General features: G+C 36.3%; 1 protein-coding gene and 1 non-coding gene across 3 annotated transcripts in view; both read right to left on the bottom strand.

The window, feature by feature from the left end:
- Positions 1-3503: 3503 nt before the first annotated feature.
- LOC105727033 (solute carrier family 2, facilitated glucose transporter member 2) overlaps positions 3504-22610 on the bottom strand; it is a 34092-nt gene continuing 14985 nt past the window's right edge. For both annotated transcript variants that reach the window (XM_021674609.2, XM_064378651.1), the window contains 8 exons: positions 19516-19640; positions 16167-16282; positions 15009-15171; positions 14328-14515; positions 11328-11432; positions 7835-7936; positions 6950-7153; positions 3504-6860 (listed from right to left, as the gene is read on the bottom strand). In XM_021674609.2, the coding sequence (XP_021530284.2) occupies positions 6660-6860; positions 6950-7153; positions 7835-7936; positions 11328-11432; positions 14328-14515; positions 15009-15171; positions 16167-16282; positions 19516-19640 (1204 nt within the window). In that variant the 3' untranslated portion in view covers positions 3504-6659. The remainder of the gene's footprint in view (positions 6861-6949; positions 7154-7834; positions 7937-11327; positions 11433-14327; positions 14516-15008; positions 15172-16166; positions 16283-19515; positions 19641-22610) is intronic.
- LOC135275989 (U1 spliceosomal RNA) lies at positions 4137-4301 on the bottom strand. The gene has a single exon (XR_010343565.1). It is a non-coding gene; the product is annotated as a U1 spliceosomal RNA (small nuclear RNA).

Here is a 22610-nt window from a genome sequence, read left to right as displayed (position 1 = left end):
TATAGTGGGATCCTGTGTCTACAAAAAAAATCTTTTTAAAAAATTACTTGGGTGCAGTGGTGCACACCTGTGGTCCTAACTAGTTGGGAGGGTAAGGCAGGATAATTGCTTGTGTCAAGAAAGCTGAGGCTGCAGTAAGCTCTGGTCATGCCACTGCACTCCAGCCTGGACAATAGAACAAGACCCTGTCTCAAAACGACAACAGCAACAATAACCACCACAAAAAAAACAAAACTAATAAGCACACTTAGAAATGATAGAAGTAACACTACGATTGATACCAAATAAATATAAAAGATCATCAAAGGTTACTATAAATACCTCTATGTGCGTGAACTAGAAAACCTAGAGGAAATGGATAAATTCCTGGAAACATACAACCTCCCAAGACTGAATAAGAAAGATACAGAAATTCAGATCAGATCAATAATAGTGAATAAAATTGACACAATATTAAAAGTCTTCCAACAAAAAAAGCCCAGGACCAGACAGATTCACAGCCAAATTTTATCAGATGTACAAAGAAGAGCTGGCACCAATCTTATTGAAACTATTAAAAAAAATTGAGAAGGAGGAATTTCTCCATAACTCATTTTACAAAATCAGTATCACCCTGATACAAAATCAGGCAAGAACATACAAGAATTTTTGCATGTATGCTCATCAGGGATATTACGGAATAATATCCCTGATGAGCATACATGCAGAAGTTCTTAACAGAATACTAGCAAACCAAATCCAAGAGTATATCAAAAAGATAATTCATTGTGATCATGTAGGTTTTATTTCATGGAATGCAAGGATGATTCAACATATGCAAATCAATAAATGTGATTAACCACATAAGCAGAATTAAAAACAAAAATGTTAAACCTCAGAATTGAATGTGAAGAATAGATAATAAAAAATGAAAACAAAAACATAAATCATATGATCATAATAATAGTTGCAGGAAAAGCATTCAGCAAAATCCAACATCTCTTCCTGCTAAAAACCTTCAAGACTCTAGGCACTGAAAGAACATACCTCAAAACAATAAGAGCCATATATAACAAATGCACAGCCAACATCATACCGAATGGGGAAAAGTTGAAAGCATTTCTCATGAGAACTGAAACAAGGCAAGAATATACACTCTCACCACTTCTATTCAACATAGTACTGTAAGTCCTAGCCAGAAAGGTCAGGCAAGAGAAAATAAAAAAGGCATCCAAATTGGAAAAGAGGAAATAAAATTATATCTGTTTGCTGATGACATAATTTTATACCTAGAAAACCCTAAAGATTCCTTCAAAGACTGCTAAACCTTATACACAATTCCAGTAAAGTTTTAGGACATAATATTAATGCACAAAAATCAGTTGCATTTCTATACACCAATGATGCTCAAGCTGAGAACCAAATGAAGAACTCAGTCCCATTTACATATAGCCATGTACACACACAAAATAACTAGGATTATACATTTAACCAAGGAGGTGAAAGAGCTCTACAAGGAGAAATACAAAACACTAATGAAAAAAAAAAATAGATGACACAAACACATGGAAAAACATCTCTTGCTCATCTATTGGAAGAATCAGTACCATTAAAATTATCAAATTGCTCAAATCAATATACATATCCAACACAATTCCTATCAAATTAATAACATCATTCTTCACAGATTAGGAAAAACAATCCTGAAGTTTATATGGAACTAAAAAGTAGCCTGGATGGCCAAAGCAATGCTAAGCAAGAAGAACAAAGTAAGAGGCATCACATTATCTTACTTCAAATTATACTGCAAGCTTATAGTAACTAAAGCGGCATGGTATTGGTACAAAAATAGACACATAGATCAATGGAACAGAATAGAGAACCCAGAAATAAATTGATATGCCTACAATTAACTTATCTTTGACAAACATAAACAATGGTGAAAACATACCCTATTCTATAAATGATGCTGGGAAAATTGGCTAGCCATATGCAGAAGAATAAAATGGGACCCCTAACTCTTACTATATATAAAAATTAACTCAAAATGGATTAAAGACCTAAATTTAATACTTGAAACTATAAAAGCCCTAGAAGAAAACCTGGGAAAAATTCTTTTGGACATTGGCCTAGGCAATGTATTTATGACTAAGACCTCAAAAACAAATGCAACAAAAACAAAAATAGACAAATGAGGTGCAATTAAACTAAAAAGCTTCTGCACAGCAAAAAGTAATTATCAATAGAGTCAACAGACAATCTACAGAATGGGAGAAAATATTTGCAGACTATGGATCTGTCAAAGGACTGGTATCTAGAGTCTACACAATCCATTAAAAAAGTGGGCAAAGAACATGAACAAACATGCTTAAAAGAAGACATACAAGTAGCCAACATACATACAAAAAATTCTCAACATCACTAAGCATTAGATAAATGCAAATTAAAACCACAATGAGATACCATCTCACATCAGTGAGAATGGCTACTATGAAGTCAAAAAACAACAGATGTTGGTGTTGACACGGAGTAAAAGGAATGCTTATACACTGTTAGTGGGAATGTAAATTAGTACATCTATGTGTTAATAAAACAGTAGGGAGATTCCTCAAAGAATTAAAAATAGAACTACCATTCAACCCAGCAATTCCATTACTAGGCATCTACCAGAAGGGAAAAAAGAAAACATTATGTGTAAAAGACACATGAGCTCATATGTTTAATGCAGCCCTATTCACAACAGCAAAATCATGGAATCAAAGTGTCCATCAATAGTTGACTGGATGAAGAAAGTGTGATATATATACACACCATGGAATACAATGCAACCAAAAAAAAAAAGAAAGAAATCATGTCCTTTGCAGCATATATCTATATGAAATGCTTATACATAATATCTTTTTTTATTTTTTGATGGTGGATAGTAACAAATTACTATAGTTTTTAAATTCCATTGAATAAACAACACAATTTTAAAAAATGCCAATATATACTATATTCTGAAAAATTGCATCTTTTGTAGATTTTCTAATATTTGACAAAAAATTTAAGGTGTCAACTTAAAAATTTGAAAACCACTTATGTATAGTTCTTTATATACTCTTTTACTACACTCTTTATAGTACCGTATCTCGTTGTTTTCAAATCTTAGATCTTTTATGAGAATACAAGTGACTGAGGGTAAGGACTATATTTTCTAAACTTTGTTTCACAGAACTTTATTAATAAAATATTTTGTTCATAAAAGAAGCTCAACTAAATATCTTCTGAATTAAATTATTTTCATCAAATGGAGTCATTCATTCTTCTTCTACTGTTCTTATTTAATCTTCAGGTTAGTTTTTCTACTACTTATAATCCAAACAACTGCCAGATGGGAATAAAATTTGGGCTTAAAAAATCATTCACATTTTATTTCTAAAATAAGAATGGGAAAATACTGTGAGAAGGAAAGAGTATATACAACAAACCAGTATCATTTTTAAAACGTGTTTTTTTATATATAAATGAAGCAACACCAAGCATTCAGAAATATATTTATTGATAACAAACTATTGTATATATATACTTTTAACTCAAAGTAGTTTCTTTTCATGGTCATTCTTCTTAATATGTACCAAATAGAAAGCAGTAAAAATAGCAGCAGATGGATCAGAGTGGTTGTCAATAAATGTTTTCTCCCAGGTCACTAATATATAAATTGCAATTTAAAAAAACCCCAAATATATATGTATTTACACTTGACTCATCACCTCTGCTTAGGACCCTGTATGCACAAGATATTGCTGAACTGCTATATTTGCTACATATGGAACAATTAAGCTAGCGATAAGAAGTAGTTTATGCATGTATGCTGGCCTACATGTATATACCTCTTATGCAGTTACTGAGGATTATCAACAAGGTTTGGTCTTGTCTTGTGATTATAATTCTATTAAATTACATTTAAATATGATAGACAGAATTTTGTTTTATAATTAGTATTATTCCAAGAAATAATAGTACATATAGACCCTGTAAAAATAACATAACTTATGCAAAAGCAAACTCAAAAAATACAATAAAAACTCTTATCATCTTACTTAGAAATGTCAGGTTTGGATTTAGGAATTAGCCTAATATCTCTCCTGATTCTTTGTTGTTGTTATTGTTGTTTTCAGGGGAGAGTGTGAACACAGTCCCCCACTACTATAAATTATGCAGTTGGATTTCCCACATTTGGGGAAATGGCAGAGGTCAGCACATCCGGCACCTAATGGATCAGCCTCGCTCTGGGGAAATCCACCTTTGTGATCATGGTATCTCCCCTGCCAGGTAAGATTATCTCCTGATTCTTACCATTTCCTCATTGCTGTGAGATTGTTTCTTTGAAGAAACTATTATCTTGAACTTATGAAACTCCTTTTATTTAAAACAAAAATTTGTAACTATCTCATATATGGTAGTCCTTGATCCTAACAGTATTGCTATGAATACTAGTTCTAGGTAGCATGTATTGAGTACTCTCTTTGTACCAGGCACTACGCTTAGCACTTCATGTTTAATCCTCACAACTCTCTGAGGTAGGTAATATTACTGTGCCCATTTTACAAGAGAGGGCTGGAAACCCAGGTTCATGGAAGGCAAAAGACACAGATGGGGATATTAATACGCTGGCCTTCTTGAAATCCCAGTTAGACTGTGAGCTGCTTAAAGTGTAAGAGGAAGGAGCAATGCCTTATTACATCTTAGTTGCATTATGGTGCTGACCACGTAGAGGAAAGTAGGGAGGAGGAAGCTAAAATAGGACTTTTTCCTGGGAGTCATGACAGTGGGCAATCCTAGATGTAGCAGGTGAATGCCAGGCCATAAAGTCTAATTTTCATATTTCAAACAAGCTAAGAGAAAAATCACATTTGTAAAGATGTTAGCATATAGAAATACTTCCACCGAAATGAGAGAGTACCTGGAGAATTAGGTGTTTAAACTCACATCTAATCTCCCTGGGATAAAATCTAATTAATTAATGTTAATTTTATTTTTTATTATGATGTATACCATTGAAGACCTAGGATTTTTTATTATAGTAAGGTAATTCTTTGGTCCTCCTATAAAGCTTCATCAACTTCTTATTTCCCTTTAATGTTTCTTTTCAACTCGCATGAATCTCTGTAAGGAAAAAGTTGTAGAAGGGAAGCAATATGAGGCACTTAAATTTCTCTGAGGCAGAAAACTCTAGAGTCTGAATTTCTGGTGTTTATGGGCCAGTCAAAATAGTAAGTAAGCACTTAAAAGTGGTCTTTGGGATTTTTAATTTAAATCTTTGCCACTTTATTCTGTTAGTGAATGAGATCAGGAATAGTGATTTTATTAAATCACATATATCGCCTATAAAAATGTTAAGCTCCTTTACCAGTGTTAACACTGGGCTTCCCAAAGGCCATCAGCATCCTGAAGAAGCATACAAGAGCCACCCAGGAGCCATTGTCCTGTTCCTGCCCTATTCAGAGACCCTATATTTTTGTCCAGAGTTCACAGTTTAGCACAAAGATGTCCTGAGTTATTTAAGCTCATTTTGACTGTATCCTGAAGTTCCAAGTGAAAACAGTTTATCCCAAATTGACCCAAAGGAAAAATGAATCAAACTGAAAAGAAACAATTTCTTGTTGTTTGGACTGCTGCGTTACATATATGTGAACAATTTTAGACAAGGCAAATGTTCAGTGGTTGTTTAATTTTTTTACTCTTAAAGATTACTTTTTAAAAAGTGCTTTTCTTCAGTACACATTAAAGCAAACATAAAGATTGATCAGTGCTCCACTTGGTGGAGAAAACAGCCTACAGATACGTTAGCACCCTGCTAAGCTTTTGGAACCCATCAGAACTGTATTTCCATGATTGTAAAATTGACTCTAAGCTAAAGTCTGTTTAATCATCTATGTACTTCCAATTTGCCTATGTAGGCAAAGGCAGATTGATAGTGTACAATACATGTTAGTAATGGCCATAGAATAGTTTGGATAGAATCTGTATACAGCTAAGACATAGAAGGAAATGTCGAAGGAGGGGATTATTCTATGTTAGGAACATACTGTAAAGCAATCAGTCTTTCCAGGAAAATTAAATAGGGATTTTGATAAAGTCTGAAGTTGAACATTTATATGAAGTTTCAGAAGCCCACACTCAGGAATGCTCCAACCTTACCTTTTCAACTTCTTTTGAGACGTAATAATTCAGAAAATATTTTTAACAAACTGATCAATCCTCTACTTCAAATTTTCTTATGTTAGATTTGATTAAACTTATTAGGAGTTTGAGGTAATATACAAAATGTCTGACTCGTGATTGTTTGAGTACCTGTGAAAACCAGGCTATGCTCAGTTAAAAAGCAAAATAAACTGTAACTGAAAGCCTTGTTACAAAGAACAGAGCTAAGAATATTAGAACCATCTGCCTTTTAGTGTAACAAAATATACTAGCCTTTTGGTTTACTTAATTACAGTCTTACCATCAAAAATATATTCTCTAACTTAAAAAAATACTTTTTTTGGTAATATTTGATGACATTTCTGATGAGAGCACATAAAAATAAAACAATACTTCAAGATGTGGATATAAAATGCTCACGGAATCGTCATTTAAAAGCAGACGGTTCCCTTACTGTTTCTGTTCATGTCAAAAAGCAGGGTTTTTTTTTTTTTTTACACAGTCTCTGTAGCTCCTAGGAATTTCATTTCTACGGCAGCTTTCGGCCTGTGGGCTGAGCCACTCTTCTTTTGGAATTCTGCAGCAATTTCCTCAAAAGACTTTCCTTTGGTTTCTGGAACTTTAAAAAATGTAAACAGGGTAAAGGCCAGGAGCACTCCAGCAAAGAGGAAAAACACATAAGGTCCACAGAAGTCCTGGAGAGAAAGCAAACACAGACTTCCAATTAGCAGTTGTTTGTCCCCATCTTCTGTTCAGTAAATTTGTGAAATATTAGGCTGCTTACCGCAATGTACTGGAAACACAGAGCTACAATGAAATTGCAGGTCCAGTTGCTGAAGGCAGCTATTGCTAAAGCAGCAGAACGGGGTCCTTGACTGAAAAACTCAGCCACCATGAACCAGGGGATCGGGCCCGGCCCAATTTCAAAGAAGCTGACAAAGAGGAAGATGGCTATCATGCTCACATAACTCATCCAAGATAACTTATTCTGAGGAAAGAACAAAACAAAAACAATAGTGGGGCTGAGATCATTGGCTGCTGCTTCCTTTAGCTAAGTAGCCTCTGAGTTCAGAGGCAGGCATACATCTTTTCCTAACGTATTTATGTTCAAGCAAGTACAAGTTGTTCTAGTCTGAGACAAATTATTCTAGTCGGAATCATGCTTAACTCTTTAGATTTAGATTTCTTCTAAGGAAATCCTCTGAATTGGGATTTTCCTGTGAAGGAGGCAGGGCAAGGATCCAGTGACCTTTGCTCCTACTCATACCCAAGATTGATAGGCAAGATGTATAGCTCCCTGGGAAGGAGTGGATGAGAATGCCAGGCTGGCAGAGGTCCAGTACATGCCCAAGGTCGCCCAGGCAGCCATGTGGCAGAGTCAGCATTAAAAACCAGCTGGTGCTGAATCCAGAGCCTATGCTCTAACCATGGGCACACGGCCTCCATGGATGACCAGTAGAATTTACATGCTGATATTCAGTCTTTAAATCCAAGAAACTCGTTCATCTTTTCTTTATATATCTCCTTTGTATTTTATGCTGTTGTTCTGGGTTTATTTCATAAGTCAATCTCAAATATTTTTGAATACAAAGCACTTTAACCTGGAGCACAGAGCTGCCAGGTGCCATCATATGGTAATGAAAAACCTCAGTGCAGGCACCAAACTTACCAGCAGTACAAGTCCCACGGACATGAAGATGGCACAAACAAACATCCCGCTCATTCCAATTAGAAAGAGAGAACGTCGCCCTGCCTTCTCCACAAGGAATACCTAGGACAGTTTTAAAGAATATTATCTCAATTTTGTGAGTCACAACATATTGACTGTTTACTTAAAACATTTTTACTGCCAAAGAGGTCATTTTACTTTATACAACAGGTAGGAGGCAATTCACCATTCCATTTTACAGGAGGTGGTGAGTGACTCTAGCCCCAGATGGCAGAGCTAGTCTCAGTGGACAGTGGGTGATGATCAAATATCTGCTTAATTTAGTCACATTGGTTTGAATAGGCAAACAGGAAAAACACATAAGGTCCACAGAAGTCCTGGATAGAAAGCAAACACAGACTTCCAATTAGCAATTCTTTGATCCTACCTTCTGTTCAGTCAATTTGTGAAATATTAGGCTGCTTACCACAATGTACTGGAATTTTACAGATGGAACCAGAGTGTTTCCACTACTCCAGGATTATCACTTAGGGTACAATATTCAGAGACTGTACCACTGGGGTCTCTCCCAATAGATTTCTTGTACATTCAAAATGTGAAGGTTCCACGTTTAAACGTGACATTAACTTATTTTCTGATAATTATCCTAAGTTATAATTAAAAGGGTTCGTGCACTACTGACACCTGAAACAGTACAACTGTCTCAGGTGTCAACAATTCTCATCCAACTTTCTCACTGCTCAACAAAGTCCTATTATGACCACTCACCAGGCAACATACGGAATTTGATCATTGTAGCAAAATAGGCCTGCATTTTTTCTGGTATCCTTAATTCTACGCTGTGCTGGGAGTGAACTATTCATTTAAAAATTTAGGACTTTAAAGCAAAGGGTTAAAATGCTTTCCTATCTTAACTGAGGAAATATGTCATAGATTCCTTTAGTTTTATGGACTTTTGCATTAATGTTAAGATTTCTTGCTTGATTCTTGAAATACTGCCAAGGCTGGTGAGTCACTCTCCTCCTCCTCTCCCACAGAACTCCCTGCCATAATTTCTCACCTTGGTGCCTTCGAGTAAATTGGCTAGCTCATCAGCCTATCAGTAAATCAATAGCAATCCGATGTCTTTAGTATAGTGAACTCTGACTCTGAAGATATCTTAGAAACATTTCGCCTACAGTGAAAGCCCGTTTCTCAGAGGCACACTTATGTCAGAGTTTTAAATCACTTCAGGTAGGATGATAAGCAAAGAGCCCACATTTAATTATTGAGAAGGAAGTTGGAAAAAACAAACTTTTCTCAAGTTCATAACATTTCTCTCTGTATTTTAACTATTTTATTATGATATTAAAAACTGGCTTGGTGATACCATGTCAAGCTACCATAAAATACAAGCATTTCTTTGGGAATAAGGTCCCTTATTATAAACTCTAAAACTGCATGTCTTGAATATTGAATTGGTATCTGTCCCTGAGGCCTGGTGTGCACTCAGAATGTGTGTGACAAGGGGTGAGACATGGTCATTGGCTGGAGATGTCTGCCCAGTTGGAACCCTCATCTTTGCCCCAGTGCCTCACACAAATCCTGGGCGCCTAGTTGGAATATGGTGGCCACTGCTTCTCTCTCAGTGTCATCCTGCCCCCTAGATCCTCCCTCCATATTTCTTTCTGTTTTTCTTCTTTCAAGATTACTAACCTTTTCTACTAGCCCATTAGTATGGAAGAAAATACAGGATGTGAAACACAGTTAGTATGGAGTTGGGAAAGTCTCTCTTCCCTAAAACAAATTGATATTCTTCCAAGTTGGTGAAACATTAATATATTCAGTGCATATTTTTATTTGAAAGTACACACACAATTTCGTAACACCGGTTAGTTTTGGGGAGAGAAGCTGGGTGACTGAGGGACTATCCTTTTTATACTTTTTGAACTTTAAAACAACATTTCAAAAGTTAATATAATTAAAAATTTTAAATGTGATCTGTAGTCCTGGAGGCTTAGTTAACGATTAGCACTGATTTTTAAAGATATGTCACTTCCCTGTTCAAAAACTTTCACAGAATCAAAGGATGAACTCTAAAAAGGTATATTCAAAATAATTAGGACACTGTCTTAAATAAAACAATTCCTCCCACACCAGTGGGGTTGGGAGCAGGGTGCAAAAAATGAAACTTTACAGAGGTTTTCTCTTTAGATTTTTTCAGAATTTAGGCTACCTAATCTTGACAACTTGATACTTTACATGGAAAATCTTATTATACACAAAATGTTTTAATAATAATCTCTATTATAAAAATATGTTGAAAGATTTGTAAAAAATTTTCCAGGCGACAAAAGGGTGAATAGTCCCTTGGATTGAACTTCGGGAACAGGTCTTGATTGATTTAGAGTGACTTTTTGGTTTGAACAGGTCTTATCTCTAAAGGTATTTCTACAGAACCATTGGCGTTTCATTATCATCTGTTTTTCCTGCTCTTTCCAAGGTCCAGCACTGTTTAATGTGGTCTGGACAAACCTGCCTTTTGATCTGGGTAGCCAGGATGTAATTTATTGATCACTCTGAGGTAATAGTTAAGAGTTCATGTGCAGAGAATGAAAAACAGTGACTAAATTATATTGAGTATAGTATTGTGACCGAAATAGGAAAGAATAAACTTTTTGATATTTTTATCTTGTAGAACAAAGACAAAAATAAGCTCAATGACTCCCATTCTACAGTGAATTACATTAGTTGGGGAGTTTTTGTCTTTGTTGTTGTTTACTTCTTAGATTATTATGTTAAATATTCCTGTTGTCAGGATATCGATTCACTTCTTATATAAAGTTATTTGGTTTTAAGAAGAGTATATGACCTCTTTTTTTTTTGGAAGAAAACAATAACATTTCTAGTTACTATGTCACTTCCCTTATAATATCACACGTACTCTCGTGAGTCACCAGAAGCCACAACCTTGTGAACTACTTGGAAGCTCTGCCCAATGGCTTAATACCATTTGCTGAATCTGTTTAACTTTATTTAAAGGCTTAAATGTCTGTTAGAAAGGGCCTCGTTTATTTATTCTTATATGTTTCCCCCCAGACACGTGATAAAATAATTTCAACTATGTAAAAAGAGGAATCTAAGTAGACGATCCCATATCAATAGAAATGACAGCCTGTCAGCTAATCCTAGGGGTTTATGTACCAAGAAAAGAAGGAACCTAGGAATCTGCACAAGGAGGAAGTTCCCTGTGCCCCCACGTGAATTAATAATTCACAAATGAATGACTAAGTGGCATCCCAGCAGTACAGAGAAGAAGTGATTCACCTTCTCAGTTATGCCTAATTTCAGTGCAGTAGTTGGCTTATTGAGACAGGACTCTTCTCATGACTCACTTGGGTTTACATACTTAGAGCGTGTGAACAATAAGTCATTGATTGCTTTTAGATCCCCCCTACCCCCCAATTTCTGGACCAAGGAACAAGCGGAGTATTTATCTAGGGCATTGACTTACAGAGACAGCAGTGAAAACCATGTTTACAGCACCAACTCCAATGGTTGCATAAACAGGTTGGCTGATACCAGCCGTCTGAAAAATGCTGGTTGAGTAGTAAAAAATCTGCAAAGTAAAAACAGTTTAACCTTAATCTTAATCAAAAAGTCTGGCACTGATGTGTTTAAAGCAAGAAATATTTTAGATTATTTTTAGTTGTTTCTATGACACCATGCTCCCTAGAACTTCCTGCAGATTTTCTCCTTCCAAGGAAGATAACCCTCAGTCTTCCTTTAGTGTTTAAAGCTTCTGATTGCTTAAATGTCCTCTTTATATTTAGCTGAAAACTCTGCTACTGCATTTTCTTTATTTTTTAAAATAACTTGAAACGTTTTGTTAAAGTATACTATATATAGAAAAGTACACAGAAATATGCAGCTCAATTAATTTTCACAAACTGAACACACTTGTGTAACTAGCACCCAGCTCCAGAGATAAATAATTTCCAGCGCTCTGCGAACTTCTTACATGTCCCTGTATCATTTATCCAAAAGAAACTACTCTTCCAATTTCTGACATCATAGATAAATTTTGCCTACTTTTGTACTTCATGTAAATGGAACCAAATAATATATATCATTTTGTGCTTGGCTTCTTTATTCAACATCACCTTTGTGAGAATCATCCTTATTATGTGTTGTGCACATTATCATTACCATGCAGTATTTCTTTGTATTAATATACCACGATTACTACTATTCTACTATTGATGAGTATTTAGGTAGCTGCCATTCCTAAATGAATAATTTACTATTCATTAGGCTGTCAGAAATCCTAAATTCAATACTCAATTCTAGAAACCACTTGCAATTTAGTTTTATTGTGGCGGTGGGGGGGTATAATTATTCTTTTTCCTTCCTTTTATTTATTATGATTTTTGCCATTTGTCTTCAGCTTAATATTAAATAGACATATAGTACCACTGACTGTTGACATTTTTAAAAATTGTAATTTTAGAAAACTTTTGAAGCAAAACAAAAGTTAATGCTCACTCAATACATGTGTGTTGTAGCAAGACACATGATGCCAACATTTTAAAATGTCTTTTAGCTATTGATTATGAATAGTGATTATGAATAGTGCTGCTAGGAACATTCTAGTAAAGTCTTTTTGGTGGAATATGTATGCATTTATAACTAGGAATAGAATTGCTGGACCATGATGTAGGCATATGCTCAACTTTGATAGATATTGCCAAACAAAAACTGTTGGAAAACAGGTTTTGAAAGAGGTTATGACAATTTTACAGTCTCACCAGCATGTATAAGAATTCTAGTTGCCATTGCATGTAATCCAAAAAATTTCACTAGTCTCAGTAGATATGGATAAATGTTGTTCACAATCTAATAGCCTTTTAAAATTTAGTTATGTTTATATATTTATAATAGCCTTCTAGGTCATTCTGTTATCCATCATCCTTTGTCATTCCTTCCCCACCTAACATGTCCCATTGCTGGTGCCTCTTTCTGAAGACAGGCCTGAGGTAGAGAACTGTGCCGACTATGTTCAGTGCATAGAAGCTTACAGCACGCTTCACACTATCCCACCATTTTTAGGCTACCCAGCAGCCTCAGGTTCAACATTTCCTGGATTCCTCTTTAAGTCAGGCACTGGGATGGAAGCTGAAACAGTAAGGTTCAGAGAAATTAAATTTTGTGCCATTGGATATACAGACAGAGCTGAGATATGGGATGTGATTTTGGTCTCTGAGCCTCAGAGTTATACAGAATATTCATAAAAATAAATATCAAGGACTTCTTAAAGGAGGATGGGGACCACAGTGGAGTTTGTGGAGTGAGGTTCAGATCTCATTTTGTTTCAATGGATGGAAATTACTTTCTTTGCCTCCCCCAAGTGTCTACCCATCTCTCAATCAGCCCCAAAGTGTCCCATGTGGATTCGGCATTGGCTAACTACAGCAAATGTCCAATTTACATTTTTAACAGCAACAAAAGGGGAGAAGTTGTTTTCTTTATCTAGTTTCTTAACAAATGCTTAATTTTTTCCTCTAGTAGTTAATTGCCAGTAGAACCAACTTAGTCTGCATGATGCAGAGGTTTCAATGTAAGATCTAAAAGCTAGCTAGTTTAATGCTCAGTGTGTTTTTCAATCATGTATTGGCTACTATCCTTAGTCATCAATATCATGCCAGTTTACTCTATTATTTATTTTGTGTGCTATCTCCCCAGATGGAGTGAAAGTTTCTTGGATGGTAGGAAACTGCTCTTTGCACCTGGCTATCTGGTATTCTTCATTTAAATAGATAAAGGGAATCATGGACTCCATTTGGCTTGGGCTATCAGAAATCCTAAATTCAATATTCAACTCTAGAAGTTCCTTGCAATTTTGGGGGGGGGGGGTGTTATATAATTACTCTCCTTTTCCCTTCTTGTATTTATTATGATTTTTGCTTTTTGCCTTCACCTTAATAGATATGTAGTACCATTGACTGTTGACATTTTAAAAGATTGTGAAGTAATTTTAGAAAACTTGTGAAGTGGCTGTGCACAGTGGCTCATGCCTGTAATCCCAGCACTTTGGGACGTGAGGTCGGGAGTTTGAGACCAGCCTGACTGATGTTGAGAAACCCTGTCTCTACCAAAAATACAAAATTAGCCAGGCATGGTGGCCCATGCTTGTAATCTCAGATACTCTGGAGGCTGAGGCGGGAGAATCACTTGAATCTGGGAGATGGAAGTTGTGGTGAGTTGAGATCACACCATTGTATTCCAGCCTGGGCAACAAGAGCAAAACTCCATCTCAAAAAAAAAAAAAAGAGAAAAGAAAAAAAACTTTTGAAGCAAAATGAAAATTAGTGCTCACTCAATATATGTTTGTTGTAGCAAGACACATGATGCCAATACCTTAAAATGTCATTTAGCTATTTAAACTTGTACCCCCTTGCCTTTCCTATCTTAGTTGACTGTGTTCTTAAAAGTTAGTGGACATTCTTAAACTTACCCCATTGATTCCAGAAAATTGCTGAGCCACGTGCAGCATCAGTGCCACTAGAATAGGCTGTCGGTAGTTAGAATTGGTGAAAAGCTGAATTATAGAGACTTTCTGCTCTCTTGATGCCTCTTCTCTTTCTTTTCTCATTTCATTAATGTCTTTGGTGACATCATCATATCCTCTGAGTCTTTTCAAGCCTGTCCCGGAAAATGATCAGGTTGAAACAACTCAGGTCAAAACAAAAATAAATTTATTTTTATGTTAAGGGAAGAGCTACATTTCTGCATGCCCCTTTTTCTTACTTAATAGCATGGGTATTGGAAATTCTTTTTTGTTAAATTAAATCCTGCTCTTTGATATAAAAGAAAAGCAGAACATTTGGCCTCATCTTATGAGAAATAAAACTATGATCCTCATTATGTAAGAAGCATAATGCTGGAGAGATCTTTTAGAAACCTCTGGTTGAGTCTAGTGCCCTGTATATGGACTTCTGGCTTGGGCTTAAGTGAAGGCCTATGGGTGCAAAATGACATGCGCCAGTCATATAACGTGGTTTTGCACATTCTTCTTACATTTAATCACCAACTTCACATGGAAGGCACTGTTTTACATTATGTATATACACACTGTTTTGCATTAGCTGATAATGCCAAAACAACAGGAAGAAAGAAAAACCATCCACAGACTTACTTTTCTTTGCTTTGACTTCCTCATCCAACTTGATATAAAGGTATCTGGGGCTTTCTGGACAGAAAAAGAGTAGCAGAGACTGAAGGATGGCTCGCACAGCAGAGAGGCCAAGCAGGATATGCCACAGATCGTGATTGCCCAGGATAAATTCAAGACCAATAATCTGAAAATGCAAGGAGGAGCATATCAACTACACAATACTTTGGCTCTACCTTTTCCACCAATTTGTTGAAAAAGTACTTTAGCTATTTAATAGTAGTCTCTGACAACTTTGGTTCAAGTAAGCATAAGACAGAAACTGTTACTATTGTGTCTCACCTTAACTAAATGAGGAACTATTTGTTATATAAGAAATTCACCTAGGTTTGTCTTCATTAACTACAATTGAACAGTCAGGATGAGAATCAACCAAGCTTAAACAAAAATACCTATTTGATATCTAAAGCGACACATAGCTGTATTCTCCAGGCAACGAGATAGAATAATACTGTGTTAAAATCAGCCACAACTTTGGACCTTTGCTTGATATTTCCCTTCTTATATTACCCAGAACTTAAGTAGAAAGGGTTTTCATAGATAGAACAATCACTGTGATAAGAACTATCTTGGTGATTCCTATGGCAATAGTTTATAGACTACCCTCTGGATTGTCATAGGCATGGGGTCCCAGACTCCCTCTGACACCATCGGGTAGAAGGGAAGGATAGACTCAGCTGATCAGATGCTCCTGTGGCAATCACTTACATATCAGATTCCCAGGTAAGATGCTTAAAACAAGGGAAACCCAGGCAAGCAAACACTTGAAGTTTTCTATTTCTTGAAATCTAAATGGAATAATTTAACTCTAGAATAGCTCCGAAGTTAAGACCTGGTTTGCCAGGTCACCCTCGGTGCTATCCCACCAACAATTCCAAGGGGGAAAAGTGAGGAGTGATAATAATTTACCTTTCAACTAAAAAGTCTATGTCTGTATACCACCTCTGCTACCACTGGTAGAATTGGCTTTTCTTTCTGTGCTGGTCTACAGTGAGAGTGGACAATCAGGGAGGGAGAATATGGATGAAGTGGAGGAGGTACAGTAGGGGATGCAATAGAAGTAGTGGTACAGTAGAGGATGAAGTAGATGAGTGCAGTAGGGGATAAGGATGGGGTTTTTACCTGACTAACAAGAATGCCTGTGACAATGGCCAGCTGATGCAAAGTGCCAAGTGCGCCCCTCAGACTGGTTGGAGCAATTTCACCAATGTACATAGGAACCAGGCCTGAAATTAGCCCTGCATGAAACATGAACATAAATGTTAAAGTGCAACCAGGACCATCTCAATAACAACAATTTGGTTGAAGTTCAGTATATATCTTGAATGAAAGCCGCTTCCTGAGTTCATTGTAAGGATGAGCCCTTGTTCCTAGGTATAGATGTAGTTTGTGCAAGAGGTATGTGGTATGACCCTAAATGCAGTTGTAGTGGAAATATGAATAGAAAGAAATGCTTAGTCATGTATTTTGCAGTTCTTCATTACATTGTCTTATTTAATTAAAATTCATGTTAATTTTTAGTTTACATCATAACACCTTAGGTTGTCTTCAGAAAAGACACTGAAGAATGTTTTAATAATATTCTTAATCAGGGCTCATGGGATTAAAGGAAATCAGAACATATCTCCACCAGCCTCTTGATAGAGGTGAGAAACAACTTGCCAAAGATCACAAGCAACAGAGCATTAGTGTGAGAACTACATGCCCTATATGAATTTCCACAATGTAGAGGGTCTTCACGATCACTGTTAAGGTGGTGATGAGGGGTGAGGGGAGGTGCAGAGAGGTAGAAGAGGTTAAGGATCTTAAGGACTCTTCCCCAGTTAGAAACCAGAGAAACTCAGCTTCTTTATTCTATTCAAATATTAGGCTTCAGAAAATAATTTATATGATGAAAAACTTTTGGTACTTAAACGAAAACAAAACATTTACAAACACTAGGTCATTCTGCCTTCTGAAGCCTTCTTAAATGCACATGTAATCCGTCATGTTGGAAATGGTGGAATGACCAGCCATTTGCTGATTGCATAAAAAGTTCAGAGACTATCAATAGGTAAGTCTGAATTAAATATCTGGCATTTTCTTAAATATTTAAAAATAGGATTTGCAGAGGCTTCTTCTTAGAAACTACCTGCCTATCAAATTGAAATGGATGATTTTTGTGTAAAAGATGCTTTGGCAATTGTTTCCAAAACATATTTTTTAATGCTTCAAATTGTTCTTATTTCACAAATGAACATTTATATGTGTGATATGACATCTGTATTTCAGCTGAATTTTACAGGTGACTTTTAATGTGTAGCCTGTTGATCTTAAATAAGACAAAAAATCATTTATTTGGTCCTATTCTAAGTTGTATTAACTTTCTGTAGTACCTAATGCTATACCTTAAGAACAGAATAATGTAGATAAACTCACAGGTCTGAAGTCACATGAACCTGAAGTCAAATTATGTTTCCTATAATTTTTAGGAACTTTAACATTCAGAATAGGGCCAAACATAATTTTAGAAGATGGTTGGGGAGTACAAGTTAGTTGACTATGCTAGTTATAGGTTGTTTTACAATATGTTTGTAGTATTTATTTTTAATTTTACCAAAAACATTTTATAATTTTTTTCACACTGTATTTTTTTAAATGGAGAGAAAAGAAAGAAGAAGAATCATAACTGGGACTTCGTTCATAGTGTTATTATCTGCATTTTATGGGAGAAGAAGCTGAGGCTCAGATTTGATATTTAAGGCCCTGCAGAGACAGTGCCAGAATTGATTTGCTCTGAATCCAAAGCTCTTTCCACATTTGGGGTTGACTCTTTACCTTGATAAAGCTACCCTGGCCTTCATTATTTGTATTAACATTGAAAATAATAAAAAGATGTTTAATTAGGCTGATAACTTGGCATTTCACACTTTTACTTCAACTAGTCATTGAAGATACATGGAATTAAAGTCTTTTCTATAGGTGAAAGTGTTAAAAATTCTTTTATATACAAATCCTATGTCCTCAGCCCTCCTTCTCCATCCCCATGGATAGAAGTGCCTTGAAAAGCAACTACAATTTGTGAAAGTGGGTTAAATCTCAACCTAGCACCATCAAAATCAGAGCTTCATTGGCAGAAGTTAAAGATTTAGCCATTCGCTTTGGGAGGCCGAGGCGGGTGGATCACAAGGTCAAAAGATCGAGACCATCCTGGTCAACATGGTGAAACCCCGTCTCTACTAATACAAAAAATTAGCTGGGCATGGTGGCGCGTGCCTGTAATCCCAGCTACTCAGGAGGCTGAGGCAGGAGAATTGCCTGAACCCAGGAGGCGGAGGTTGCGGTGAGCCGAGATCGTGCCATTGCACTCCAGCCTGGGTAACAAGAGCGAAACTCCGTCTCAAAAAAAAAAAAAAAAAAAAAAAAAAAAAGATTTAGCCATTCGTTTTAGAGATTGAATGATTCTCCCTTTAGTAAACCACATTCCCTAGCCCTGTACCATTCTAGATATGACCGAGTGAAGCATTAAAGTGGTAGTGTCCATAGGGAGAGGGAATCACACAGAAGCAGCTGGTATTTAAAAGTTCAGAATAAAGGAAGGTGGTTCCTCCCATGAAGTTTAGAGATTGAATGATTCTTTTGTTCATAGTTTGTCTGCTATTGAATTGAATGATTCTCCTTTCATTCAGACGTCTGCTATTTGCCTCTGAATGTTTGAAAAGCTGTCTCTAAGAACTAGTGACTCCCACTATTCAGAATAAACTTCATAGGAGGAACCGCCTTCCTTTATTCTGAACTTGTAAATACCAGCTGCTTCTATGTGATTCCCTCTCCCTATGGACACTACCACTTTAACGCTTCACTCGGTCATGTCTAGAATCTTACAGGTCTGGGGAATGTGGTTTAGGAGATGGGTTCAGAGTGTTAACGTCTTGTCAGATAGAAGAGATGGAGACACAGCAGCCAGGTAGTCCATAAGTGCAGAATTAAGGGTCTTGGTATAGCCATCTCCCACTGTCTCCTGTATCACAGCAGTAATAGAAACAGCTAGCATTTACTGGTAGCTTACTGTAAGTCAGATTCTATGTGGAACATTTTACATGTGTTCTCAAAATCACCCTATAAGGTAGATATTATTATCCACTTCATTTAATAAATGAAGAATCAGAGTTAAATAATTTGTCTGTGATCATACAACTAGAAATGATGTCATTGCCATGGACAAGAACCTTGATAGCATCATAATTCCTACTCATTGGTCCCAAATTCCCCTGACTCAGGATTTCAACTTTTTGCTATTACCTTTCCCTCTGTGATATCACCCTAGGCTCAAAAATATCCCTGAATGTTACCATATCTGCCTGCAGAGTTACTTTCAGACAAAGGGGAGAAAAGAGGAGAGAGAGAGAAAGAGAGAGAGAGAGAGAGAGAGAGAGAGAGAGAGAGAGAGAGAGAGTGTGTGTGTGTGTGTGTGTGTATGTTTATGACTTACCACAATATAGTCCTGATATGCTTCTTCCAGCAATTATAAGTATATGAGATGGTCCCAATTTTGAAAACCCCATCAAGAGAGCTCCGACTAATGAAAGAATGTTTGCTACTAACATGGCTTTGATTCTGAAATTTTAAAAAAGCAAAGATTATAAATTCAGCATCAATACTTGCTAAAACTATTTGCTTTCAGAGCATGTTGAGATTTTTTTAACTTAAGAGCAATTATTTTAATTTTGCTATAAAAGCTAGTTGGGGAATTTTGAACCAAGATTGCTAATATGACTCATCTGTGGACTAAAGTGTTAATAATAAGCAATATTTATGATAAGAGAACTAGGTTGTATCCATCTGATCTTTATTTTGAGACAGGGTCTTACTCGCTCGGTAACTCAGCTGGAGTGCAAAGGCACGATCATGCTTCGTTGCAGCCTTGACCTCCCAGGCTCAAGCCCAATCTCTACATTTTGACAGAGATGATTCAATCATGGTGATAGCTAGCTTAAGATAACACTTCTGACAGTTTTTCAAAGGGTTAACTACAAGTTGGTTGTTTTTTTTTCTTTTTTGAGACAGAGTCTCATTCTGTCGCCAGGCTGGAGTGCAGTGGCACGATCTTGGCTCATTGCAACCTCTGCCTCCTGGGTTCAAGCTGTTTTCCTGCCTCAGCCTCCCAAGTAGCTGGGACTACAGGCATGTGTCACCATGCCCAGCAAATTTTTGTATTTTTCGTAGAGACGGGGGTTTCACCATGTTGACCAGGATGGTCTTGATCTCTTGACCCCATGATCCGCCCACCTCGGCCTCCCAAAGTGCTGGGATTACAGGCGCGAGCCACTGCGCCTGTCCCAAGTTGATTATTTTAAAGAATAATTGTCTGGTGATAGCTAAATTCAGTTCTGTAGTTGTAACCTACAACTTTTTTATTCTTTCAGTGGTACAAATTTTTAATTGATCTAGATAGAAAAGGAACTTTCAAAGTTAAATTTCCTTTTATATAAATTATTTGGAAGTAACTTAAAACATGCTTTTACTTTAAACCTTATCATAGAAAATTATAATTATCTTAATTTTAACATTGTATGCCAGCATATTTCCAAAATCTATAAATTAATAGTCACCAAGGTAAAAGACATGATAGAGCTAGCAACAAAAACACTTTCAAAATTAATCAGATGAAAATTGCCAACATTCGCAGATATCTGTTACTTTTATTCCTAATTAATGGGAAAGTGAGGTACACAAGCAGATAATGATAAGGCCAGTAAATGTCTGAGTAGACAGGTATGAAAATGTTTGTGCCAAAAGAAATGTAAACACCCTTGTTATATTCTATTTCACCACTTCAAACTTTGATAGGTTGGCTTTTTCTATGCAAGTATCTTTAACACCAAACAGATTTTTTTTTTTTCTGGAACATGAAACTATAAAGTCACATACTGCAGTGATTGTGTAACAGCCAAGTGATAGGCTAAATAATGTCCCCAGTAGCCTACAGCCTAATCCCCGGACTCTGTAAATGTTACCTCACACAGCAAATGAGATTTTGTCGGTGTGATTAAGAATCTTGAGATGGAGAGATTATCTTGAATTATTTGAGTGAATCCAATGATGTAATCACAAGTGTCCTTATAAGGGTAAGGTGGAAGAGGAGAAGGTGATGCGATGGCAGAAGTTGAGATTAGAATGTTGTGCTTCAAAGATGGAGGAAGGGCTCACAAGCCAGAGAACTATAGTTTGTCATTATGAGCTGGAAAAGGGCAAGGAATGCATTCTTCCCTCAGAGCCTCCAGAAGGAACCAGCCTTATTGACAGTTTGACTTTGGCTAACTAAAACTGATTTTGGAGTTTTGGCCTCCAAAACTATAAGAAAACATATTTGTGTTGTTTTATACCACTTAATTGGCAGTCATTCATTACAGCAGCAATATGAAATGAGTATAAGGAAACTATTAGCTACTTAAACTCAAGGGAAACAGAGTGATTTAGAGCTGGCTAGCCCCAGAGCTACAGAGTAGAAAAACAGTGTTAAGGGGTGTTTAGTAGTTTAGACTATTGTGAAATGCTTTTTATCTACACAGGGACAGAGGACAGGCAAATTCAATAATTTACCTTAACAAGTTGTTACCACCTAGCTAATAGTCTCTTTTATTAGTGGGGAAAAAAGATTAAAAGTCATAAAAGAAATAGCCTGGAAGAATCTTTGGTGCCAGATTGCCCTAAAGTCCCCTTTCGTTATCACCAAAGGATACTGGGGCACTTTATATAATTTAAATTATTTTAACTTCTGTTCAGATATGAAAAATGGCCACAAATAAATAATTTAAAAAATACATGCTGAATCGGGGAAAAAGAAACTTGATTTTACCTAAATATATGTCCTAAAATCTGACTCTAAATATTTCCGATAGTATAGGCTTCATTATTGTCATGGTCGTGGTCATTGTCATCATCATCATTATCATAATCAAAAAAGGCCACATTTGCTGTTTGCTTAATATATGATGTCATTCATTGTGCTAAACCTTTTATATTTGTTCTCATTAAATGCTCACAAAAATGCCACAAGGTAGGTATTATTATTTTTTTCACATTGCAAATGGGGGGTAAACACCTTAGAGAACCTAAGTAACTTGCTCATTTTCATACAGCCATTAAGTGACAGGTCTTGGACTTGATCTGTGTGAAACCAAAGGGTAATGCTTCATTTTGATGCATTCCGTTTTTTTTTTTTTTGAGACGGAGTTTCGCTCTTGTTACCCAGGCTGGAGTGCAATGGCGCGATCTCGGCTCACCGCAACCTCCGCCTCCTGGGTTCAGGCAATTCTCCTGCCTCAGCCTCCTGAGTAGCTGGGAGCATTCCATTTTTGATAGAAAAGAATGCATGCATTCAAAGACAAGCTATGCATATCTTCTTTTACTCATGGTAGTATGGATTACACAGACCATATTCTTTTCTACCATACCCTGGTAATTAAATTGTAAATGCACAGCTTGGAAAAATTGACCTTGCAAACCTAAAACTATAAAATGGTAGCCACAGACATCTATTGATGTCTATTACACAACTGCAAGGAAATATTTTTTTTAAAAAAA

The sequence above is a fragment of the Aotus nancymaae genome, unplaced genomic scaffold (genome assembly GCF_030222135.1).
Source record: "Aotus nancymaae isolate 86718 unplaced genomic scaffold, 86718_ANA_hifiasm-v0.15.2.pri h1tg000019l, whole genome shotgun sequence".
NCBI classification, from domain to species: Eukaryota; Metazoa; Chordata; class Mammalia; order Primates; family Aotidae; genus Aotus; species Aotus nancymaae.
This window is presented reverse-complemented; position numbering and strand designations above follow the sequence as displayed.